Source organism: Cajanus cajan, chromosome 1 (assembly GCF_000230855.2).
Source record: "Cajanus cajan strain Asha chromosome 1, NIPB_CcT2T_4, whole genome shotgun sequence".
NCBI lineage: Eukaryota > Viridiplantae > Streptophyta > Magnoliopsida > Fabales > Fabaceae > Cajanus > Cajanus cajan.
In genome coordinates this window covers 52,364,763-52,386,103 of record NC_138517.1, presented here as the reverse complement: position 1 = coordinate 52,386,103, position 21,341 = coordinate 52,364,763, and the positions used below count along the sequence as shown (strand labels likewise).

General features: G+C 41.6%; 1 protein-coding gene across 1 annotated transcript; it reads right to left on the bottom strand.

Moving 5' to 3' along the window:
- Positions 1–18,624: 18,624 nt before the first annotated feature.
- Positions 18,625–19,110, bottom strand: LOC145954858 (uncharacterized). The gene has a single exon (XM_083069545.1). The coding sequence runs from the start codon at positions 19,108–19,110 to the stop codon at positions 18,625–18,627; it is 486 nt and encodes a 161-aa protein (XP_082925671.1).
- Positions 19,111–21,341: the final 2,231 nt, after the last annotated feature.

Sequence of the window (21,341 nt, the reverse complement as noted above, 5' to 3'; positions counted from 1 at the left end):
CCAATTGTCCGGGGAATAAGCCATCCTTCCGACTTGTAGTGTCTTCAGGTGGGAAAATTGTTGAGTAGCCTCTCCAGGTTGAGTTTGCCCTCTCCAGGGTGAGTATTAGTCGTCGCCTCTCCAGGCTCGTGCATACCTCCGCGCTTCTAGTTACTTTGGTAGCGTGAGTCTTGCCCTCTCCAGGGTGAGTTTGCCCTCTCCAGGGTGAGTATTAGTCGTCGCCTCTCCAGGCTTGTGCATACCTCAGTGCTTCTGATCACTTTGGTAGCGTGAGTCTTGCCCTCTCCAGGGTGAGTTTGCCCTCTCCAGGGTGTTGCCTCTCAACATGGGCAGCTGAGTTTGCCCTCTCCAGGGTGAGTTTGCCCTCTCCAGGGTGTTGCCTCTCAACATGGGCAGCTGAGTTTGCCCTCTCCAGGGTGAGTTTGCCCTCTCCAGGGTGAGTTTGCCCTCTCCAGGGTGAGTTTGCCCTCTCCAGGGTGTTGAGTTTGCCCTCTCCAGGGTTTTGCCTCTCAACATGGGCAGCTGAGTTTTCCCTCTCCAGGGTTTTGAGATAAGTTTGTCTCCACAGTCCACGATGTTGCTTCGACGATTGTTTTTGATTTTTGTGCCACTGAGGGCTGGATAACGCAGGGATCCGTCTAGGGGATGTGCAGTTACTCATAGGTTCTTGTGTCCCAACTTTCCATTGCGTAGTTGGTACCCATTGAGGAATTTCTGTTTCCTTGGGGTGTAGACACGAAGATGCTCTTTCTGATGTGAGCGATGCCTTATGATTGGCTGACGTCCTTTCGACGATGGTGGAGTATCCCGGTTATCCTTATTCGGGTGACTCTTTTGATTTTCCGGTTTTGTTGCCTCTGCGTAGGCTGTTATCCACTGGGGGATTTTGTCGTTTTGTTGTGATTAGCCTCTTCTGTTAGGCAGATCATCTTGACGCTTGATGTTTGGCTGAGAGCCGGATTCCACTTGGGGAATGATTATTTGTCTTTTGTGATTTTTCTTGAAGGGGTGCCTCTGAGTAGGCGAGTGGGGATTTAAAGTTTATATATCCCAGAGTATTATTTAGAAAGCCTCTTCAGGCTTAGCTTCACTCATCGCTTGAGTTGGAAAGCTATCCTCCACTGAGGAGGTCATAGTCCTTTCGACCCGGATATTCTGTTTAGATGATCGCGCTTCCATTGGGGATTTTGACGATCTTGCTTTGATAGCTCTCGCTGGGGATTTGTTCCATGAGCTTAAGCTGAGGTTTCTCTGGGGAGTATTATTTCTGCGAGCCTCTCCAGGCTCAGTTATTCTGAGAGAGTATTATTTCGGCGAGCCTCTCCAGGCTCAATTATTCTGAGAGAGTATTATTTCGGCAAGCCTCTCCAGGCTCAATTATTCTGTGGGAGTATTATTTCGGCAAGCCTCTCCAGGCTCAATTATTCTGTGGGAGTATTATTTCGGCAAGCCTCTCCAGGCTCAGTTATTCTGAGAGAGTATTATTTCGGCAAGCCTCTCCAGGCTCAGTTATTCTGAGAGAGTATTATTTCGGCAAGCCTCTCCAGGCTCAGTTATTCTGTACGATGCGATTGATTTTCTAAATCTTTTGCCTTTTTTGTCGTTTTTGGGCTTTTCCTGTATTTTTGCCTTTTTTGTCGTTTTTTGGCTTTTTCTGTATTTTTGCCTTTTTTGTCGATTTTTTGGCTTTTTCTGTATTTTTGCCTTTTTGTCGTTTTTTTGGCCTTTTCTGTTGACTGTTGTCATACACAAGCAATTTTTCTATTTTTCTATTTTATGCAATTGCCTCATGATAAGGTCTTTGAATGTGCAACTAATGTGTGTGTGATGCACAAATGCAAGTTTGATTATTTTATTAATGCTTTTTTTTTTTTTTTAAATGAATGGCTCTCCCTATCCTCCTTTTCTTGGAGGAATTTCTATCGTCGACGTGAGGGAATATCTTTGTGAGCCTTTTTCACAGGAGATTACGGATTTTATAGGAACCCCTCCAATTTTCTTTATTGACTGATTATTAAAGGAATTTCGTACAATTTTTATGAAATACCAATTTTAGAGGCATAATCACATGGTCAAGAGAGAAGAGAAAATGAATAGATATTTTATTGATATTCACAAGTGTTTTTACAGAAAGATATACAGAAGGAATTTCTGAAGAATGGCTGGCCAGGGTAGGCTATATACATTGGGCTTAACAATTATATCTGTAATTGTTGCTCTTTACATTCCCCTAGTTGCTTCGGGTGAGATGCCTGAGCCAGGAGTGTAGATGCTGCAAGACGCTTGCTTCTAGTAGATAATCACTTGAACCGCCTTTCGGTTTTCGATTCAAGTGATCGTTGCTTGCTTTGTTTTTGCATCTTATTCTTTTGCCCCTAATTTTTGCCTAGGACGTATCCTAGCGGGGATAAATCCGCCTTTGTTTTGCCTAGTACCCTTGTACTGGCGGGATTTTTATGTTGCCCTAACTTTTGCCTAGGACGCCCTTTTCGGGTTTTCATCCTAGCGGGCCTATGCAAGCAACGTCTTCAAGCGTAGTACTTCTTTACCACGTCAGCGTTGACTAGGTATCGAAGTTCTTTTCCATCCATGTCTGTGAGGATCAATGCTCCTCCTGAGAAGGCTCGTTTTTCCACGTATGGTCCTCCGTGATTTGGGGCACACTTCCCGATTTTGTCTTTTTGAGTTGGTAGCAATTTCTTTATTACCAGCTCTCCCTCATGGTAGACTCGAGGGTGGACTTTCTTGTCAAAAGCCTTTTTGATCTTCCTCTGATAGGCTTGACCATGGCATATGGCGTTCAGCCGTTTCTTTTTGATAAGGTTCAACTGGTCGTATCGGCTTTGAACCCATTCTACCTCGGAAAGTTTTGTTTCCATGATTACCCTTAGAGAAGGTATCTCGACTTCGACGGGTAGAACTGCCTTCATCCCATAAACGAGGGAGAATGGAGTAGCTCCTGTAGATGTACGTACTGAAGTCCTATAGCCATGTGGAGCGAAGGGTAACATCTTGTGCCAGTCTTTAAATGAGACAACCATCTTTTGCACTATTTTCTTGATGTTCTTATTGGTTGCCTCGACTGCCCCATTCATCTTTGGCCGATATGGGGAAGAGTTATGGTGTTGGATCTTGAATTCTTGGCACAGTTCTTCCACCATTTTATTATTCAGATTAGATCCATTTTCAGTGATGATTTATTTCTCCATGCTTCCACTAGATTATTCTAAAATCGTTTGGGACAAGAGAGAAAAGAAAGGAAAGATATTTTTGTTCTGAAGTTTGTGTTTTAGAGGGGATTTATTTTTCAAAAATGATTTTTGTAAGAATGGTTGGCCAAGGTAGGCTTATGTGTTTAGGCTTGTTTGATTAAACACTTATGAAGTTAAGAAAATCTTTGTTTATTGACGTTGTGATTTGACAACTTAGATAGCTTCCCTTGAACCTTTCTTGAATTCGGCTCGTGGTACCATCATGGATTTCTCTCTTTTTTTTATTGTCCTTATTTTTGCCTAAAACACCCTTTTGTGGCGTTTTAGCGGACTTTTGTTTTTATTCATTTTTGCAACCCTAACTTTTGCCTAGGTCACCCTTTTGTGGGATTCCTAGTGGGTCTTTTGCTCTTATTTTTGCGCAGCCCCCTTTTTGGGTTTCCTGCCGAGCTTCTTTTATTATAAAGGATTTCTTTTTATCCATGATGGCACTTGTCGAGGCCAAGGGAAGGTGCTCCAAGTTGTCACACACACTTCCACATAAAAATGATGCGGGTTTATTGTTATTAAGATGATTTTAACCTCATTCATGTTTATTCAAACAGGGTTAAAAATAATGTGGTTTAGAATTTTATTATAAGCAAGAAAAGAAGCAATGAGAAAGAATAAAGAATGATTTTATCATAATCATAGCGGAAACATGTGTCCTTATTTCATCACTGATATGGGTCCCAATGTTGACCTCTTTTATCTCTCGGCCCTGCCCCAAATTCACAATCTCCAATTTTTCTTGACACGGTTGGAGTAGACGAGCTTCTTGATCTAGCGGTCTTTGCAGATCCGGAGAGATGGCCTCCTCATCACTGTCCAACTCAACCCATTCATCCTCAACTTTCGGATCCCGGTCAGAGCGAACAATTACAGACATAATTATTTTATTGGTTCTGTTTAGGTTTAGAATTATTAATGTTAATAAGAGAGAGAGAGAAAAGAACTAAATGAGAGAATAATGTGTGAAAAATGCCTCTTTATTGATATGTATTAAAACTGTACAAAAACCCTTATTTACATGAAAAGGTTCTCATGATCTCGGGTACTGATCATGAGTCCCTAAAAGAGAAATATGAAGGGGCCCTATCGTGGCTTGTTCTTCTCTCTAATCCTGCTTTGGCCGAGGATTCTTGCTCACGTCGGGCGCTGTTGAATCAAAAGTGATCCACCCAGCATCGATAAGGTTTTGGACCTTATATTTAAGAGCTCTACAGTTCTCCGTTGAATGCCCCGGTGCCCCCGAATGGTATAGACATTTATCTTGTGGATTGTACCAATCGGGGTAGGGTGGATCCATTTTCTTTGGGGGAACATAAGCTAGAAGACGTGCTTCCACTAGCTTCGGCAGGAGGTCGCTATATGTGGTCGGAAGTTTATCAAACTTCTTCACAGGGTTGTATTGCGACTTTCCTGACTTCGAAGTGGAAGAAGATGAAGAAATATTTACGGCATTGACTCCTCTCTCCTTCTTCTTCCTAAAGGTCTTCTTAGCTTTAAATGATTGGGAAGGTTTAGCTAGCTTCCCACTTTTCAGATCTTGTTCCACTCTTCCTCCAACATGATGGGACTCATGGTCACTGTGCTCAGCCCCGTGTATGTTGTGGTGACGCATGCGTTCCATCATTTGCGCCATTTGCTCCTTGAGCTGTGAGAGCTCAGCTGTAAGCTTCTTATTTTGTTCCTCCAACGCATCCATTTTCTTGATTTTCTGCGCGCGCGTGAGGACAGAGAGATGACCAGCCACTTTCTAAAATGAATGTTTAATCTAATTTTATTTATGGAGTGAATACACACTTGACATGAGCTTGATAACCCTCCATTTTTAAGGCGCTGCCTTTTTAAAACGGAGTGTTACCACCCTCCTTGACTTATGATCCCTCCCCAACGGAGAATCTCGATAATTATGGGTCTCTTTTACTCATGTCAAGAGGTATTGGTGAACCTAAAATGCATGGTTTATGAGGATGCATGATGTCTTATTGGTAATGATGTACATGCTCCTCACTTTTATTATATTTCCACACATGGTCTTTCCTCTCATGTCATGGTATTTTCATGCATGGGGATTATTCTTAGACCTTATCACGAGGTTTTATTAATGCACAAACAATATCACATAAACCTATACATAAACAATTCACTCATCCACGAACAGTCACGAGCGAATCACGAGGTAGGGGTATCCTGCAGAAAAGTGCATATTCAAGGTGGATCTAACTGTTCTTACCGGTCTGAGGCCCCCAAGGTGCCCCCATTATAGGGACCCAATTCCTCTCGTCGTAAGTCGATGGAAAGCTCCAACGCACTGTCGGACTTGAGTTCATGGTTATCACCTTGAGTGATGCTTTCCGACAACGGTCTACGGGCACCTATAGACCCATTCGACAACCGGCCGTACTAACATCCACTCCCTATGGCTTACCACTCACGCCCCCGGGTATAGAGGGAACTGTTGTGTGCAAAGGTTCGTGTGCAGTTTGTATTTCAAACAATAGCGAAAAATTAAACAAACAACAGTTATTAAAGCCAAATAGATAAACATGTTATCATACAAGTGAGGGGTAACGAAGTAATTTTAAACTATTATTTTAGAAATAATCCATCACTAAATGGGACTGACTCTCGAGGCTTCCCCAGTGGAGTCGCCATCTGTCGCCACCCGCCGAAACGGACCTTGGCAATCGCGACGATGGTTGGACTCGTTTTAAATTTTGAAAAATGATGGATTGATAGAATGACTTATTCTCAAACTGAGACCTTGTCGAGCTACCAATTTTATTAAATGATTCACCAATCCATATTAATCCCAAGCGGGACCCTCTATGGATTAGTGGTTTTCGCAAAAGGTAGGGTTCTTGGAGTCGCCACCAATGTTTTACTCAAAACATTGGAAAAAGATTTAAGGCAATTGATTTTATAAATCAACCTTGGCCATTACAACCAGAGTTGGGTAAGGGAGTCGGTTACGTGCGGGGAAGGTGTTAGCACCCCACAACGCCCCTTTCGGGTTCCCTATGACGGATTATTTATTAAATAATAGCGTAAAATTACTAAATTACCCCTATTTATTATAAACGATTATATATTAAATATCTACATGATGACGAATTTAAATATGCAACAATCAGAAAGCGGTAAAAGAAGGGATTTTTAGAGAAGAAACCTCTTGAAGCGTGCTTTTTATATATCAATGAAGTTTAGGAGGCTTTTTGGCGCTCCCTCCCTCTACAAGCTCGCTCGCTCCTTCCTAAAAAATAATTTTTACTATGGAAATCAAAAGATTTCCCTTCGACTAAGTTCGAATCTCCAAGCTAAATGCTCGGAATTCCAGAACTTCGTCGGATCGACTCCCAGAGAGATTTCTAGGGCAGAACACTGCTCAAAAACCCCAGAATACTCAAGGAGGGAGTCAAAACTGTGTGGAAAAGTGTGGAATGACGTCCAAATGACGTCCTATTTATAGGGATGAGGCGCAGTACGGCCCCTGGGTTCAATACGGCCCGTATTGAGTTTTTGTACTTCAATACGGCCGTATTGAATTCAGTACGGCCGTATTGAAATATAGAAACTTCAATACGGCCGTATTGGTTTCAGTACGGCCGTTTTGTAGTACAAAATGTGCAGTACGGCCGTACTGAACTCCAAGGAGGCCGTATTGAGCTCCAAACCTCCCACTTTCTTATTTTTGGCTACTCTAAGACCTCTAAACCTACAGATAGTCATCCTATGGTCTTCTGGGAGTCCTTCTGGCTGACTTTCCTTTGATCTTTGAGAGTCTTCGAGTCTTATTTCCGACCCGGACAATTTTAGGGGTCTACAGCTGCCCCCCCTTTACTTAGTCAAACGGCCTTTTGGTGTACCGTTTGATAAGTAAAGGAGTTGACCCAATTGTCCGGGGAATAAGCCATCCTTCCGACTTGTAGTGTCTTCAGGTGGGAAAATTGTTGAGTAGCCTCTCCAGGTTGAGTTTGCCCTCTCCAGGGTGAGTATTAGTCGTCGCCTCTCCAGGCTCGTGCATACCTCCGCGCTTCTAGTTACTTTGGTAGCGTGAGTCTTGCCCTCTCCAGGGTGAGTTTGCCCTCTCCAGGGTGAGTTTGCCCTCTCCAGGGTGAGTATTAGTCGTCGCCTCTCCAGGCTTGTGCATACCTCAGTGCTTCTGATCACTTTGGTAGCGTGAGTCTTGCCCTCTCCAGGGTGAGTTTGCCCTCTCCAGGGTGTTGCCTCTCAACATGGGCAGCTGAGTTTGCCCTCTCCAGGGTGAGTTTGCCCTCTCCAGGGTGTTGCCTCTCAACATGGGCAGCTGAGTTTGCCCTCTCCAGGGTGAGTTTGCCCTCTCCAGGGTGAGTTTGCCCTCTCCAGGGTGAGTTTGCCCTCTCCAGGGTGTTGAGTTTGCCCTCTCCAGGGTTTTGCCTCTCAACATGGGCAGCTGAGTTTTCCCTCTCCAGGGTTTTGAGATAAGTTTGTCTCCACAGTCCACGATGTTGCTTCGACGATTGTTTTTGATTTTTGTGCCACTGAGGGCTGGATAACGCAGGGATCCGTCTAGGGGATGTGCAGTTACTCATAGGTTCTTGTGTCCCAACTTTCCATTGCGTAGTTGGTACCCATTGAGGAATTTCTGTTTCCTTGGGGTGTAGACACGAAGATGCTCTTTCTGATGTGAGCGATGCCTTATGATTGGCTGACGTCCTTTCGACGATGGTGGAGTATCCCGGTTATCCTTATTCGGGTGACTCTTTTGATTTTCCGGTTTTGTTGCCTCTGCGTAGGCTGTTATCCACTGGGGGATTTTGTCGTTTTGTTGTGATTAGCCTCTTCTGTTAGGCAGATCATCTTGACGCTTGATGTTTGGCTGAGAGCCGGATTCCACTTGGGGAATGATTATTTGTCTTTTGTGATTTTTCTTGAAGGGGTGCCTCTGAGTAGGCGAGTGGGGATTTAAAGTTTATATATCCCAGAGTATTATTTAGAAAGCCTCTTCAGGCTTAGCTTCACTCATCGCTTGAGTTGGAAAGCTATCCTCCACTGAGGAGGTCATAGTCCTTTCGACCCGGATATTCTGTTTAGATGATCGCGCTTCCATTGGGGATTTTGACGATCTTGCTTTGATAGCTCTCGCTGGGGATTTGTTCCATGAGCTTAAGCTGAGGTTTCTCTGGGGAGTATTATTTCTGCGAGCCTCTCCAGGCTCAGTTATTCTGAGAGAGTATTATTTCGGCGAGCCTCTCCAGGCTCAATTATTCTGAGAGAGTATTATTTCGGCAAGCCTCTCCAGGCTCAATTATTCTGTGGGAGTATTATTTCGGCAAGCCTCTCCAGGCTCAATTATTCTGTGGGAGTATTATTTCGGCAAGCCTCTCCAGGCTCAGTTATTCTGAGAGAGTATTATTTCGGCAAGCCTCTCCAGGCTCAGTTATTCTGAGAGAGTATTATTTCGGCAAGCCTCTCCAGGCTCAGTTATTCTGTACGATGCGATTGATTTTCTAAATCTTTTGCCTTTTTTGTCGTTTTTGGGCTTTTCCTGTATTTTTGCCTTTTTTGTCGTTTTTTGGCTTTTTCTGTATTTTTGCCTTTTTTGTCGATTTTTTGGCTTTTTCTGTATTTTTGCCTTTTTGTCGTTTTTTTGGCCTTTTCTGTTGACTGTTGTCATACACAAGCAATTTTTCTATTTTTCTATTTTATGCAATTGCCTCATGATAAGGTCTTTGAATGTGCAACTAATGTGTGTGTGATGCACAAATGCAAGTTTGATTATTTTATTAATGCTTTTTTTTTTTTTTTAAATGAATGGCTCTCCCTATCCTCCTTTTCTTGGAGGAATTTCTATCGTCGACGTGAGGGAATATCTTTGTGAGCCTTTTTCACAGGAGATTACGGATTTTATAGGAACCCCTCCAATTTTCTTTATTGACTGATTATTAAAGGAATTTCGTACAATTTTTATGAAATACCAATTTTAGAGGCATAATCACATGGTCAAGAGAGAAGAGAAAATGAATAGATATTTTATTGATATTCACAAGTGTTTTTACAGAAAGATATACAGAAGGAATTTCTGAAGAATGGCTGGCCAGGGTAGGCTATATACATTGGGCTTAACAATTATATCTGTAATTGTTGCTCTTTACATTCCCCTAGTTGCTTCGGGTGAGATGCCTGAGCCAGGAGTGTAGATGCTGCAAGACGCTTGCTTCTAGTAGATAATCACTTGAACCGCCTTTCGGTTTTCGATTCAAGTGATCGTTGCTTGCTTTGTTTTTGCATCTTATTCTTTTGCCCCTAATTTTTGCCTAGGACGTATCCTAGCGGGGATAAATCCGCCTTTGTTTTGCCTAGTACCCTTGTACTGGCGGGATTTTTATGTTGCCCTAACTTTTGCCTAGGACGCCCTTTTCGGGTTTTCATCCTAGCGGGCCTATGCAAGCAACGTCTTCAAGCGTAGTACTTCTTTACCACGTCAGCGTTGACTAGGTATCGAAGTTCTTTTCCATCCATGTCTGTGAGGATCAATGCTCCTCCTGAGAAGGCTCGTTTTTCCACGTATGGTCCTCCGTGATTTGGGGCACACTTCCCGATTTTGTCTTTTTGAGTTGGTAGCAATTTCTTTATTACCAGCTCTCCCTCATGGTAGACTCGAGGGTGGACTTTCTTGTCAAAAGCCTTTTTGATCTTCCTCTGATAGGCTTGACCATGGCATATGGCGTTCAGCCGTTTCTTTTTGATAAGGTTCAACTGGTCGTATCGGCTTTGAACCCATTCTACCTCGGAAAGTTTTGTTTCCATGATTACCCTTAGAGAAGGTATCTCGACTTCGACGGGTAGAACTGCCTTCATCCCATAAACGAGGGAGAATGGAGTAGCTCCTGTAGATGTACGTACTGAAGTCCTATAGCCATGTGGAGCGAAGGGTAACATCTTGTGCCAGTCTTTAAATGAGACAACCATCTTTTGCACTATTTTCTTGATGTTCTTATTGGTTGCCTCGACTGCCCCATTCATCTTTGGCCGATATGGGGAAGAGTTATGGTGTTGGATCTTGAATTCTTGGCACAGTTCTTCCACCATTTTATTATTCAGATTAGATCCATTTTCAGTGATGATTTATTTCTCCATGCTTCCACTAGATTATTCTAAAATCGTTTGGGACAAGAGAGAAAAGAAAGGAAAGATATTTTTGTTCTGAAGTTTGTGTTTTAGAGGGGATTTATTTTTCAAAAATGATTTTTGTAAGAATGGTTGGCCAAGGTAGGCTTATGTGTTTAGGCTTGTTTGATTAAACACTTATGAAGTTAAGAAAATCTTTGTTTATTGACGTTGTGATTTGACAACTTAGATAGCTTCCCTTGAACCTTTCTTGAATTCGGCTCGTGGTACCATCATGGATTTCTCTCTTTTTTTTATTGTCCTTATTTTTGCCTAAAACACCCTTTTGTGGCGTTTTAGCGGACTTTTGTTTTTATTCATTTTTGCAACCCTAACTTTTGCCTAGGTCACCCTTTTGTGGGATTCCTAGTGGGTCTTTTGCTCTTATTTTTGCGCAGCCCCCTTTTTGGGTTTCCTGCCGAGCTTCTTTTATTATAAAGGATTTCTTTTTATCCATGATGGCACTTGTCGAGGCCAAGGGAAGGTGCTCCAAGTTGTCACACACACTTCCACATAAAAATGATGCGGGTTTATTGTTATTAAGATGATTTTAACCTCATTCATGTTTATTCAAACAGGGTTAAAAATAATGTGGTTTAGAATTTTATTATAAGCAAGAAAAGAAGCAATGAGAAAGAATAAAGAATGATTTTATCATAATCATAGCGGAAACATGTGTCCTTATTTCATCACTGATATGGGTCCCAATGTTGACCTCTTTTATCTCTCGGCCCTGCCCCAAATTCACAATCTCCAATTTTTCTTGACACGGTTGGAGTAGACGAGCTTCTTGATCTAGCGGTCTTTGCAGATCCGGAGAGATGGCCTCCTCATCACTGTCCAACTCAACCCATTCATCCTCAACTTTCGGATCCCGGTCAGAGCGAACAATTACAGACATAATTATTTTATTGGTTCTGTTTAGGTTTAGAATTATTAATGTTAATAAGAGAGAGAGAGAAAAGAACTAAATGAGAGAATAATGTGTGAAAAATGCCTCTTTATTGATATGTATTAAAACTGTACAAAAACCCTTATTTACATGAAAAGGTTCTCATGATCTCGGGTACTGATCATGAGTCCCTAAAAGAGAAATATGAAGGGGCCCTATCGTGGCTTGTTCTTCTCTCTAATCCTGCTTTGGCCGAGGATTCTTGCTCACGTCGGGCGCTGTTGAATCAAAAGTGATCCACCCAGCATCGATAAGGTTTTGGACCTTATATTTAAGAGCTCTACAGTTCTCCGTTGAATGCCCCGGTGCCCCCGAATGGTATAGACATTTATCTTGTGGATTGTACCAATCGGGGTAGGGTGGATCCATTTTCTTTGGGGGAACATAAGCTAGAAGACGTGCTTCCACTAGCTTCGGCAGGAGGTCGCTATATGTGGTCGGAAGTTTATCAAACTTCTTCACAGGGTTGTATTGCGACTTTCCTGACTTCGAAGTGGAAGAAGATGAAGAAATATTTACGGCATTGACTCCTCTCTCCTTCTTCTTCCTAAAGGTCTTCTTAGCTTTAAATGATTGGGAAGGTTTAGCTAGCTTCCCACTTTTCAGATCTTGTTCCACTCTTCCTCCAACATGATGGGACTCATGGTCACTGTGCTCAGCCCCGTGTATGTTGTGGTGACGCATGCGTTCCATCATTTGCGCCATTTGCTCCTTGAGCTGTGAGAGCTCAGCTGTAAGCTTCTTATTTTGTTCCTCCAACGCATCCATTTTCTTGATTTTCTGCGCGCGCGTGAGGACAGAGAGATGACCAGCCACTTTCTAAAATGAATGTTTAATCTAATTTTATTTATGGAGTGAATACACACTTGACATGAGCTTGATAACCCTCCATTTTTAAGGCGCTGCCTTTTTAAAACGGAGTGTTACCACCCTCCTTGACTTATGATCCCTCCCCAACGGAGAATCTCGATAATTATGGGTCTCTTTTACTCATGTCAAGAGGTATTGGTGAACCTAAAATGCATGGTTTATGAGGATGCATGATGTCTTATTGGTAATGATGTACATGCTCCTCACTTTTATTATATTTCCACACATGGTCTTTCCTCTCATGTCATGGTATTTTCATGCATGGGGATTATTCTTAGACCTTATCACGAGGTTTTATTAATGCACAAACAATATCACATAAACCTATACATAAACAATTCACTCATCCACGAACAGTCACGAGCGAATCACGAGGTAGGGGTATCCTGCAGAAAAGTGCATATTCAAGGTGGATCTAACTGTTCTTACCGGTCTGAGGCCCCCAAGGTGCCCCCATTATAGGGACCCAATTCCTCTCGTCGTAAGTCGATGGAAAGCTCCAACGCACTGTCGGACTTGAGTTCATGGTTATCACCTTGAGTGATGCTTTCCGACAACGGTCTACGGGCACCTATAGACCCATTCGACAACCGGCCGTACTAACATCCACTCCCTATGGCTTACCACTCACGCCCCCGGGTATAGAGGGAACTGTTGTGTGCAAAGGTTCGTGTGCAGTTTGTATTTCAAACAATAGCGAAAAATTAAACAAACAACAGTTATTAAAGCCAAATAGATAAACATGTTATCATACAAGTGAGGGGTAACGAAGTAATTTTAAACTATTATTTTAGAAATAATCCATCACTAAATGGGACTGACTCTCGAGGCTTCCCCAGTGGAGTCGCCATCTGTCGCCACCCGCCGAAACGGACCTTGGCAATCGCGACGATGGTTGGACTCGTTTTAAATTTTGAAAAATGATGGATTGATAGAATGACTTATTCTCAAACTGAGACCTTGTCGAGCTACCAATTTTATTAAATGATTCACCAATCCATATTAATCCCAAGCGGGACCCTCTATGGATTAGTGGTTTTCGCAAAAGGTAGGGTTCTTGGAGTCGCCACCAATGTTTTACTCAAAACATTGGAAAAAGATTTAAGGCAATTGATTTTATAAATCAACCTTGGCCATTACAACCAGAGTTGGGTAAGGGAGTCGGTTACGTGCGGGGAAGGTGTTAGCACCCCACAACGCCCCTTTCGGGTTCCCTATGACGGATTATTTATTAAATAATAGCGTAAAATTACTAAATTACCCCTATTTATTATAAACGATTATATATTAAATATCTACATGATGACGAATTTAAATATGCAACAATCAGAAAGCGGTAAAAGAAGGGATTTTTAGAGAAGAAACCTCTTGAAGCGTGCTTTTTATATATCAATGAAGTTTAGGAGGCTTTTTGGCGCTCCCTCCCTCTACAAGCTCGCTCGCTCCTTCCTAAAAAATAATTTTTACTATGGAAATCAAAAGATTTCCCTTCGACTAAGTTCGAATCTCCAAGCTAAATGCTCGGAATTCCAGAACTTCGTCGGATCGACTCCCAGAGAGATTTCTAGGGCAGAACACTGCTCAAAAACCCCAGAATACTCAAGGAGGGAGTCAAAACTGTGTGGAAAAGTGTGGAATGACGTCCAAATGACGTCCTATTTATAGGGATGAGGCGCAGTACGGCCCCTGGGTTCAATACGGCCCGTATTGAGTTTTTGTACTTCAATACGGCCGTATTGAATTCAGTACGGCCGTATTGAAATATAGAAACTTCAATACGGCCGTATTGGTTTCAGTACGGCCGTTTTGTAGTACAAAATGTGCAGTACGGCCGTACTGAACTCCAAGGAGGCCGTATTGAGCTCCAAACCTCCCACTTTCTTATTTTTGGCTACTCTAAGACCTCTAAACCTACAGATAGTCATCCTATGGTCTTCTGGGAGTCCTTCTGGCTGACTTTCCTTTGATCTTTGAGAGTCTTCGAGTCTTATTTCCGACCCGGACAATTTTAGGGGTCTACATGTTTTTATGTAATTTTTTTAAAAGTTTTGCTTCTTGTTGCTTAATCTTTTGAATCTCTTCTTCTAAAGCAAGAAGTTGTACTTCTCTTTCAATCTTTTCTTTTTGTTTTTGAAGTACTTCTTCATGCTTCCAATGTTTTAGTGCTTCAACCTCCTTGACAATTTTTCTAAAACTTTTAGGAGTATCAAAGTCACTACTACTTGGAGAATGATGACTCATGATTAAACAATAAGAATTTGTATGCTATGCAAAAAGGTATAAAATGTTTTTGGGATTTTCTAGGAATGAAAATAGCACTTGGAAGTCTAAGTGTACAAGTTGCACTATCAAGGGAGGTGAGCTACAAGGAGCCACTTAATAACCAAGCCTTTTCAAGTGGAAATCATTAAACTCCTTTGCGGTACTTTCAATTCCCCAAAACTTTTCACAAAAATTTTGTATGCTTTTCACAATTTGTTTGTTTTTGAAACTAAACTAAACGTGAGCAATTAAATCTACACAATTCTAGACGTAATAAGGCAGCAAAGTAAACAAAATTAGAGTTCAAACACTTGAAGGAAGCAAGGATAATCAACTAGTCGGTTTGCCCTAGGTGGAAACTTGAAACATATGAAATTTTCAAGCCACTTCCACTAGTACTACACGTGAGAATGCTAACAAGGAGTTAGATATACCTGACCAGCTTCTTAATACTCCCTCCAAGCTTTACAAATTGATTTTAAAATACAAGAAAGATTGCAAAATTTAAACTAGCCTAGAAAGCAATAAATGGCGGTTTTGGTGACCAATTAGTGACGAATTTGTTGTTCAAAAACCTAACACTTATTCAAGTGTTTAATCCGCCACTAATCCTTCAATTATGATGCTCCTGGACCTGCAAAAGAAACACAACAAAGAGGTTAATGGTGGCTGCCTCACAAGGTGAAAGGAATGGTCACTCAAGTGAAGGAAGTTTAGGAAAAGCTAGGTCACTAAATTAGGTCAAATTTTTGTAGTCTTAGTGTCCAAACTTTTCCTACTCTTTGTTGAGCAATGCTTGATCCTTGAGCAAGGATTTGAGGCCACTTCCAGCACAGGGAATTTAATGAAAGAAAACTGGACAAGCAATAAAGCTCAATTTGGAAAGCTTATACCAAAAGTAAAGAGTAATAGGTGTATATGACAAGACACAAAGAGGTTCAACAAGTAAAACTGAAAATTAAGACTCCAAATAAAAGCTAGCACTCAGTTAGGAATGTTCCTAGATAGGTACTAGAGTAGATGAACAAAACAAAAAAATTTTGAAAGCAATTGGATAAGTATAGAACAATTAGTAGTCAAAACAATAACAAGGAATCAAGTGAATTTTATCCAAGAACACCTCACGGCTTTTTCAATTTAAATTGTCTTATATATATATTTTTTTAATTCTTTCTTTTTCCAGTCTCAAATTAAGACTCCAGAGAAGGTGTTTGCCTTTTGTTTCAATTTTTTTCAAGATTCCAAGCTATAGAAACCGAGACTACAAAATAGGTCAAAATTCAAGTGAAATTGAAGAAAATAGTGCACTAGTTTTAGGTTTTTTTTGTATTGAATTCTTTTTGCACACTTTTCTTTTGAACTTTAGAACTTTTCTTTTGTTTTTGGCTCTGTTTTATCTCTGTTTTCAGCCTCTATTTTTTTTTTTAAAATTGAATCCACAAGAAAAAGTGCACTAGAAGTAGAATTAAGCACTTGAAATTTTGAGTCACAAAAATTTTTATAAGATTTTTCAATGGAAAGTGATTTGAAAACTCAAGTACACAATGGAAACCTAACTTTAAAGAAACTTGCTAGGACTAATAGCAAATTATGAACACAATAAGGTAAAATAAAAAGCACATATAGGTAGGCACAAATTAGAGCAAACCGAGAGCAACATGTAGACACAAAATTCAAAATAAAACTAGGTTAAACATGCTATTCAAGGAATTTGCAACATGTAAAGACTACACATAAACTTCTAAGACAAAACAAGGATTCAAATACAAAATCTAATGCATATGCATGAGGTCCAATCACGGACACATACAAGGAATGGAGAGACTCAAAAATAAAATCAAAATAGCACAAGCAAATAATTCCTAACAAGATGATTGTGGAAGAAAATCAAGAACAATCAACAATGGATCTATGAACACAATATGAATTAAAACGTATAGATCCACAAAGAAACTCAAGCAAGACAAACACAAGAACACAAGACACAAACACGGATACAAAAGTTTGAAGAACTTATCTCCTTGAAGAAACCTTGCTCTTGATATCAAAATTGATGGAAAAAGTAGGGAGAAGTGATGAATGTTCTTCTCCTTAGCTCCTCCTAGCCACGGATCCTCTTTAAGGAGATATCACCGAATGAAATGGAACTTGAATGAAGAAGGAACACGGATGGATGAAGGCTCAAGCCTTGGATGGAAGCATCCAAGCTCAAAGATCAATGGAAGACTCACTTCAAAGAGAAGGAAGAAGATGAACTCCCTAGGTTTTTGAGGTGAATTCTCAAGAAGACTTTGAAAAGGAAATTCAGCTCTTGGCTCTCAAATTTCATATAAGGTTCAAAGTGAAATACAAAGTGAAGTAAGGAGGCTTATATGTTCACGGAACTAAGGTTATTGGCGCCAATGTGAATGGCACACATGTGGCGCCAAGTTTTGAAATTCAAAAATTCAAAAATTTGAATTTCAAAGCTTGGTTCACATGTCTTAATCCGGTCACATGAGTGATAATGCAATTAGATTGAATTTAGTATGCATTTAGGGTTGCATTTCGGTGTCACACTTGTGCAGCCAAGGTGGTGCCAAAAGTGTGACCTAAATGCAACTTAAATACATCCTAAATTTAACCTAATTTACCCTAATTCAAATAAACTACTAATCCTCCTTAAACCCTAATCTAATGACTGAAATACATTGGTCAAAAAATATACAATGAATAGGAAAAATTACAAGAAGAAGAATGAGCCTAATATTGGGTATCAAAAGCCCAAAGCCCAAGAAGCCCAAAATTAAGCCCAAGACACCTAAATCCTAATCTATGGTCAAAATACAAGACTAACATCAAAGTAAATTCCTATACTAAGAAAATATAATAGAACATGGTGTTTAATCAATGAAGGCCCAAGTGAGAAGCACCCTAGGCCCACCAAGCCCATTGGGCCCACTAAGCTCTGAAGCAGTCAAATCTTCAAGTAGTCTCCTGGCCATAGCTCTAGTGGTTGGGCCTGTAGCCCATGCTCTTCAATCACATGTTACTCCTATTTTGTTACTCTGCCTTGCAGGGACGGTCTGAGTTTTGAGGTGCCAAAATCAGCCCCTTCAGCCATTATGGCTCCTCCTCCAGGTGCTCCGAGAGCGAGGTGCATCGTGCAACGCTTCGATGTTAGTCGTCCGATATCAAGGCTAGATCAAGTAAGTGTGTCGTTGGATGTGATATCGCTGTGGAGTTCGAGCATGACCGCTGAGGTGTTTTCTAAAGAGGACCCAACTTTCATTGCTGACAAGGTGATGATAGAAAAGGTTGGTCCTGTTGAAGGCATAGATTCTGCGGAGGTATTCATGTAGAGGTCCATTGCTATAATGGACCATTGGAGGCGCAAGTGGTAGAGGCTTCAGAGCGAGCTGGAGAAGGCGAAGAAAACTGAAGTCGAGCTTCAGGCCCTGAGGAGAGATCTTTCAAAGACTCAAAAGCCTTTCAAAATTTCCTTGAAGGCCAACAAGGCATACGCTGTCCAGGTTGGTGGCTTGCAAGAGGTTGTTAGGGTTTGCAAGGCCGAGGCGGAGACTGCACGGAGCCAGGTTCTATCCTTGGAGGAGGAGAACACGGCGTTGAAGGCCGACCTGGGGGAGGTTGCTGAGAAGCACCTTTGCGAAGAGGTGCTTCTGTTTGGTAGGGAGGAGGAGTTTGGCTCCCTAAAAATGGATCTTGATGTGATGGCCACGAAAAAGAAAACTTTGGAGAAGAGGCTCGTCAAGACCGAGCGGGCGGTTTTGGTGGAGCATAAGAGGGGATTTGCTAAGCCGGCTCGCCAGGCCCGATTAATCGCTCCTTGGGTGGACTTCTCTCTTATGCAAGTTTACAAAGATGTTCGAGATGGTCAGTTGGTGAATGAAGACGACCTTCTGGAGAGCTCGAATTCGACCTTAACTTAATATAAATCATGCCAAAGTTAAAATTCGACCTTGGCTTAATATGAGTTGGACAACATGAGGTTGAAGAAATATAAGTAAAGTAAGTCATTCTTATTGATGTTGTGGGTGTGCCTCATTAAAAACCCTCTCAGCCAAAACCCATTTTTCTATTTTTTGGGAAAAAAGACTGGGTAGGGAAAAGAGTGCAACGCCTTATTTTTACAACTTAGCTGAAATAAAATTTAAGGTGAGTGGCGTTCCATGTTCTCGGGATGGCTTCACCGTTGAGCTCCCCTAGTCGGTATGCTCTATTTTCTAAGTCTTTGGTGACTCGGAACGAGCCATCCCAATTAGGTGCAAGTTTTCCTTCTAATGGGTCTCTCCTCGCCTCGCCCTGTAGTCGCCAGATGAGGTCTCCTACTCGGAAGGCCCTTAGATGGACCTTCGTGTTGTAGCATCTAGAAGCACGGAGTTTGCATGCTTCTTCTTGAATCCGAGCTTCTTCTCTGAGTTTGTCTATAAGGTCGAGGTTGGCTGCTGATTCTTGGGTGTTTTGCTCACTGTCAAAGGAGTAACGCCGATGAGATGTCTCGCCGACCTCGACTAGGATCATGGCGTTGGCTCCATAGGTTAGCCTGTAGGGAGTTTCTTGAGTTGTGGATTGGGGGTGCAATGATATGCCTAGAGAATGCTGGGGAGCTCGTCCACCCATTGTCCCTTGGCGTCCCTAGTCGCTTTTTGAGTTCTCTTAGAATGACCTTGTTGGCAGCTTTGGCTTGGCCGTTGGTTTGGGGATGTTCCACCGAGGTGGGGAGGTGCTTGATGTCGAGCTCTTGGAAGATGCTCTCGAAGCTTTGTGCGATGAATTTCCTACCATTGTGGAGTGGGCAGGCCTCGATCCACTTGGTGAAGTAGCTGACAGCGAGAGGAGGAATTTTAGTTGGCCTTTCGCAAGGGGGAATGGTCCAAGGATGTCCATTCCCCACTAGGCAAAGGGCCATGGGGACACCATTTTGTGGAGGACTTCGGGTGGCTGCTGATATGCGTTGCTGAACTGCTGACATTCTTTGCACCTTTGTACGTAATCTTTGTAATCTAACTTCAACGTGGGCAAGTAATATCCAGCTCGGATCACCCTGGTCGCCATCGAACGTGCCCTAGAGTGCATTCCACATATTCCTCAATAGATCTATTCGATGACATAGGTGGCTTGGGACTTGGTGAGGCATTTTAGCAAGGGAGCTGAGATACCTCGTTTGAAAAGTTCATCCCCTATGATGACAAGTTTAGATGACCTTACCCTTATAACGTCCCCTCCTTCAAGTAGTTCCGTATGTTTGTCATCCATTCCTTGTTCTCGATGGTATTGGTATTAACGACTTTGTCATCTAGATTGGGAGAGTTGAGGGTCTCTTGGATGATAGTCTAATGTTGCTCGGGGGGCTTTGATGGAGGAGGCCCATGGACTAAGGGCCCAACTACTAGAGCAATGGCAAGAAGGATGCATGAAGAGTGGGCCCAAGCCCAAGGAAAGCCCACCACTTTATTTTGTTGGGCTTTGTATCAAGCCCATTAGATTAGGGTTAGTATAGGAGTGGGCCTTAGTGCCATGTATTTCTTTTGGGCCTTGTATTTTCGGCCTAGTAGTATAGGAATTTCATTTGAAGGTCATTTGAATTTAGGTTAATTAGAGTTACATGTGAAATTACATTAGCATCTAATTAGAAGCACATTTGGTGTGCATTTCGGCCATGTGCAACACATGCACATGGTGTGATCCGAAATGCAACTCAAATGGCCTCCTAATTACATGCCAAATGTGTGCACATGGGGGGGGTGACCGGTTGGCACCAAAATTTGAATTTTAGAATTCAAATTTTGGCGCCTAGAGTTAAGATAACCATACCATGGTTTTACTTAACTCTAGGTAAACCCAACTTAAACCCTTAACCTAATTTAGCCTATAAGTTCCTTATGACCGAGTTATGTAGCTACTTTGGACATTATTGAATGAGTATTCTTCTCAAAGAAATCTCTTCTCCAAAGTCACTTTACTCCTAGCCTCTACCCTCCTTGAGAGCTTCTCCTTGTAGAGCTAGGACACCTTATCTTCTTAGGACTTAGCTTGTATGCAAGCCTAGGTCACCTTGCTCCTTTGAGGTGTCTCAAATCCTTGAAGAATCATCTAAGGAATCCGAGAAGGAGTGAAGAATCCATGTGCATCCAAGAGGAAGCACATCAAGTGGTATCAAGAGCTTCGGTCTTCAAGAGATAAGTTCATCTTCTTGAATTTTGATCCGTGGTTCCAAATTGTTCTTGTGTTCATCTTGAGTTCATCTTGTTCAATTTTTGAGTTCATGTCACTATTGAGTTGGTTCCTTCCTAGATCTAGTTTTTGTTTCAAAATTTGATGGATCTAGTTTGTATTGCTTGAATGATTCATATGCGCCTATGTTATATGCTTCCATGAATCATGCTCCATTCTCTTGTGTTTAATTAGGAATTTTCTGTCTATTAGCCTTTGATTTTGTTTGAGTCTTCTTTGCATCTTATTCGGTCAATTAAATGCTTGAGTCTTTTATTTTTAAATCCATGTCTAGTAGGTTTGTGTAGTTCTTATATGTTAATCTTTCTTAGCTATGCTTGTTGATCCTTGTTAATTTTTGATTTGCATCTTGAAACAATTTTCTGGATTTGGCCGAGATCCATTTCTTTTCTTTGGTATAAGCTCATGAATTTTGTTTCATTTTTGAGTTCATAAACTACTATTAGATCATTAGTAGTTTTCTTAGAATTTTAGGCTTCCAAAATTTTTGAAAATGTCTTACACAAAAATTTGAATTCCGTGAGGTTTGATTTTGTTTCATTAGTGTGGCTGGAAAATTGTGTTTGAATTGCAATTTGAATTTGAAAATTGGAGCCAAAACCGTGCATGTGCTACTT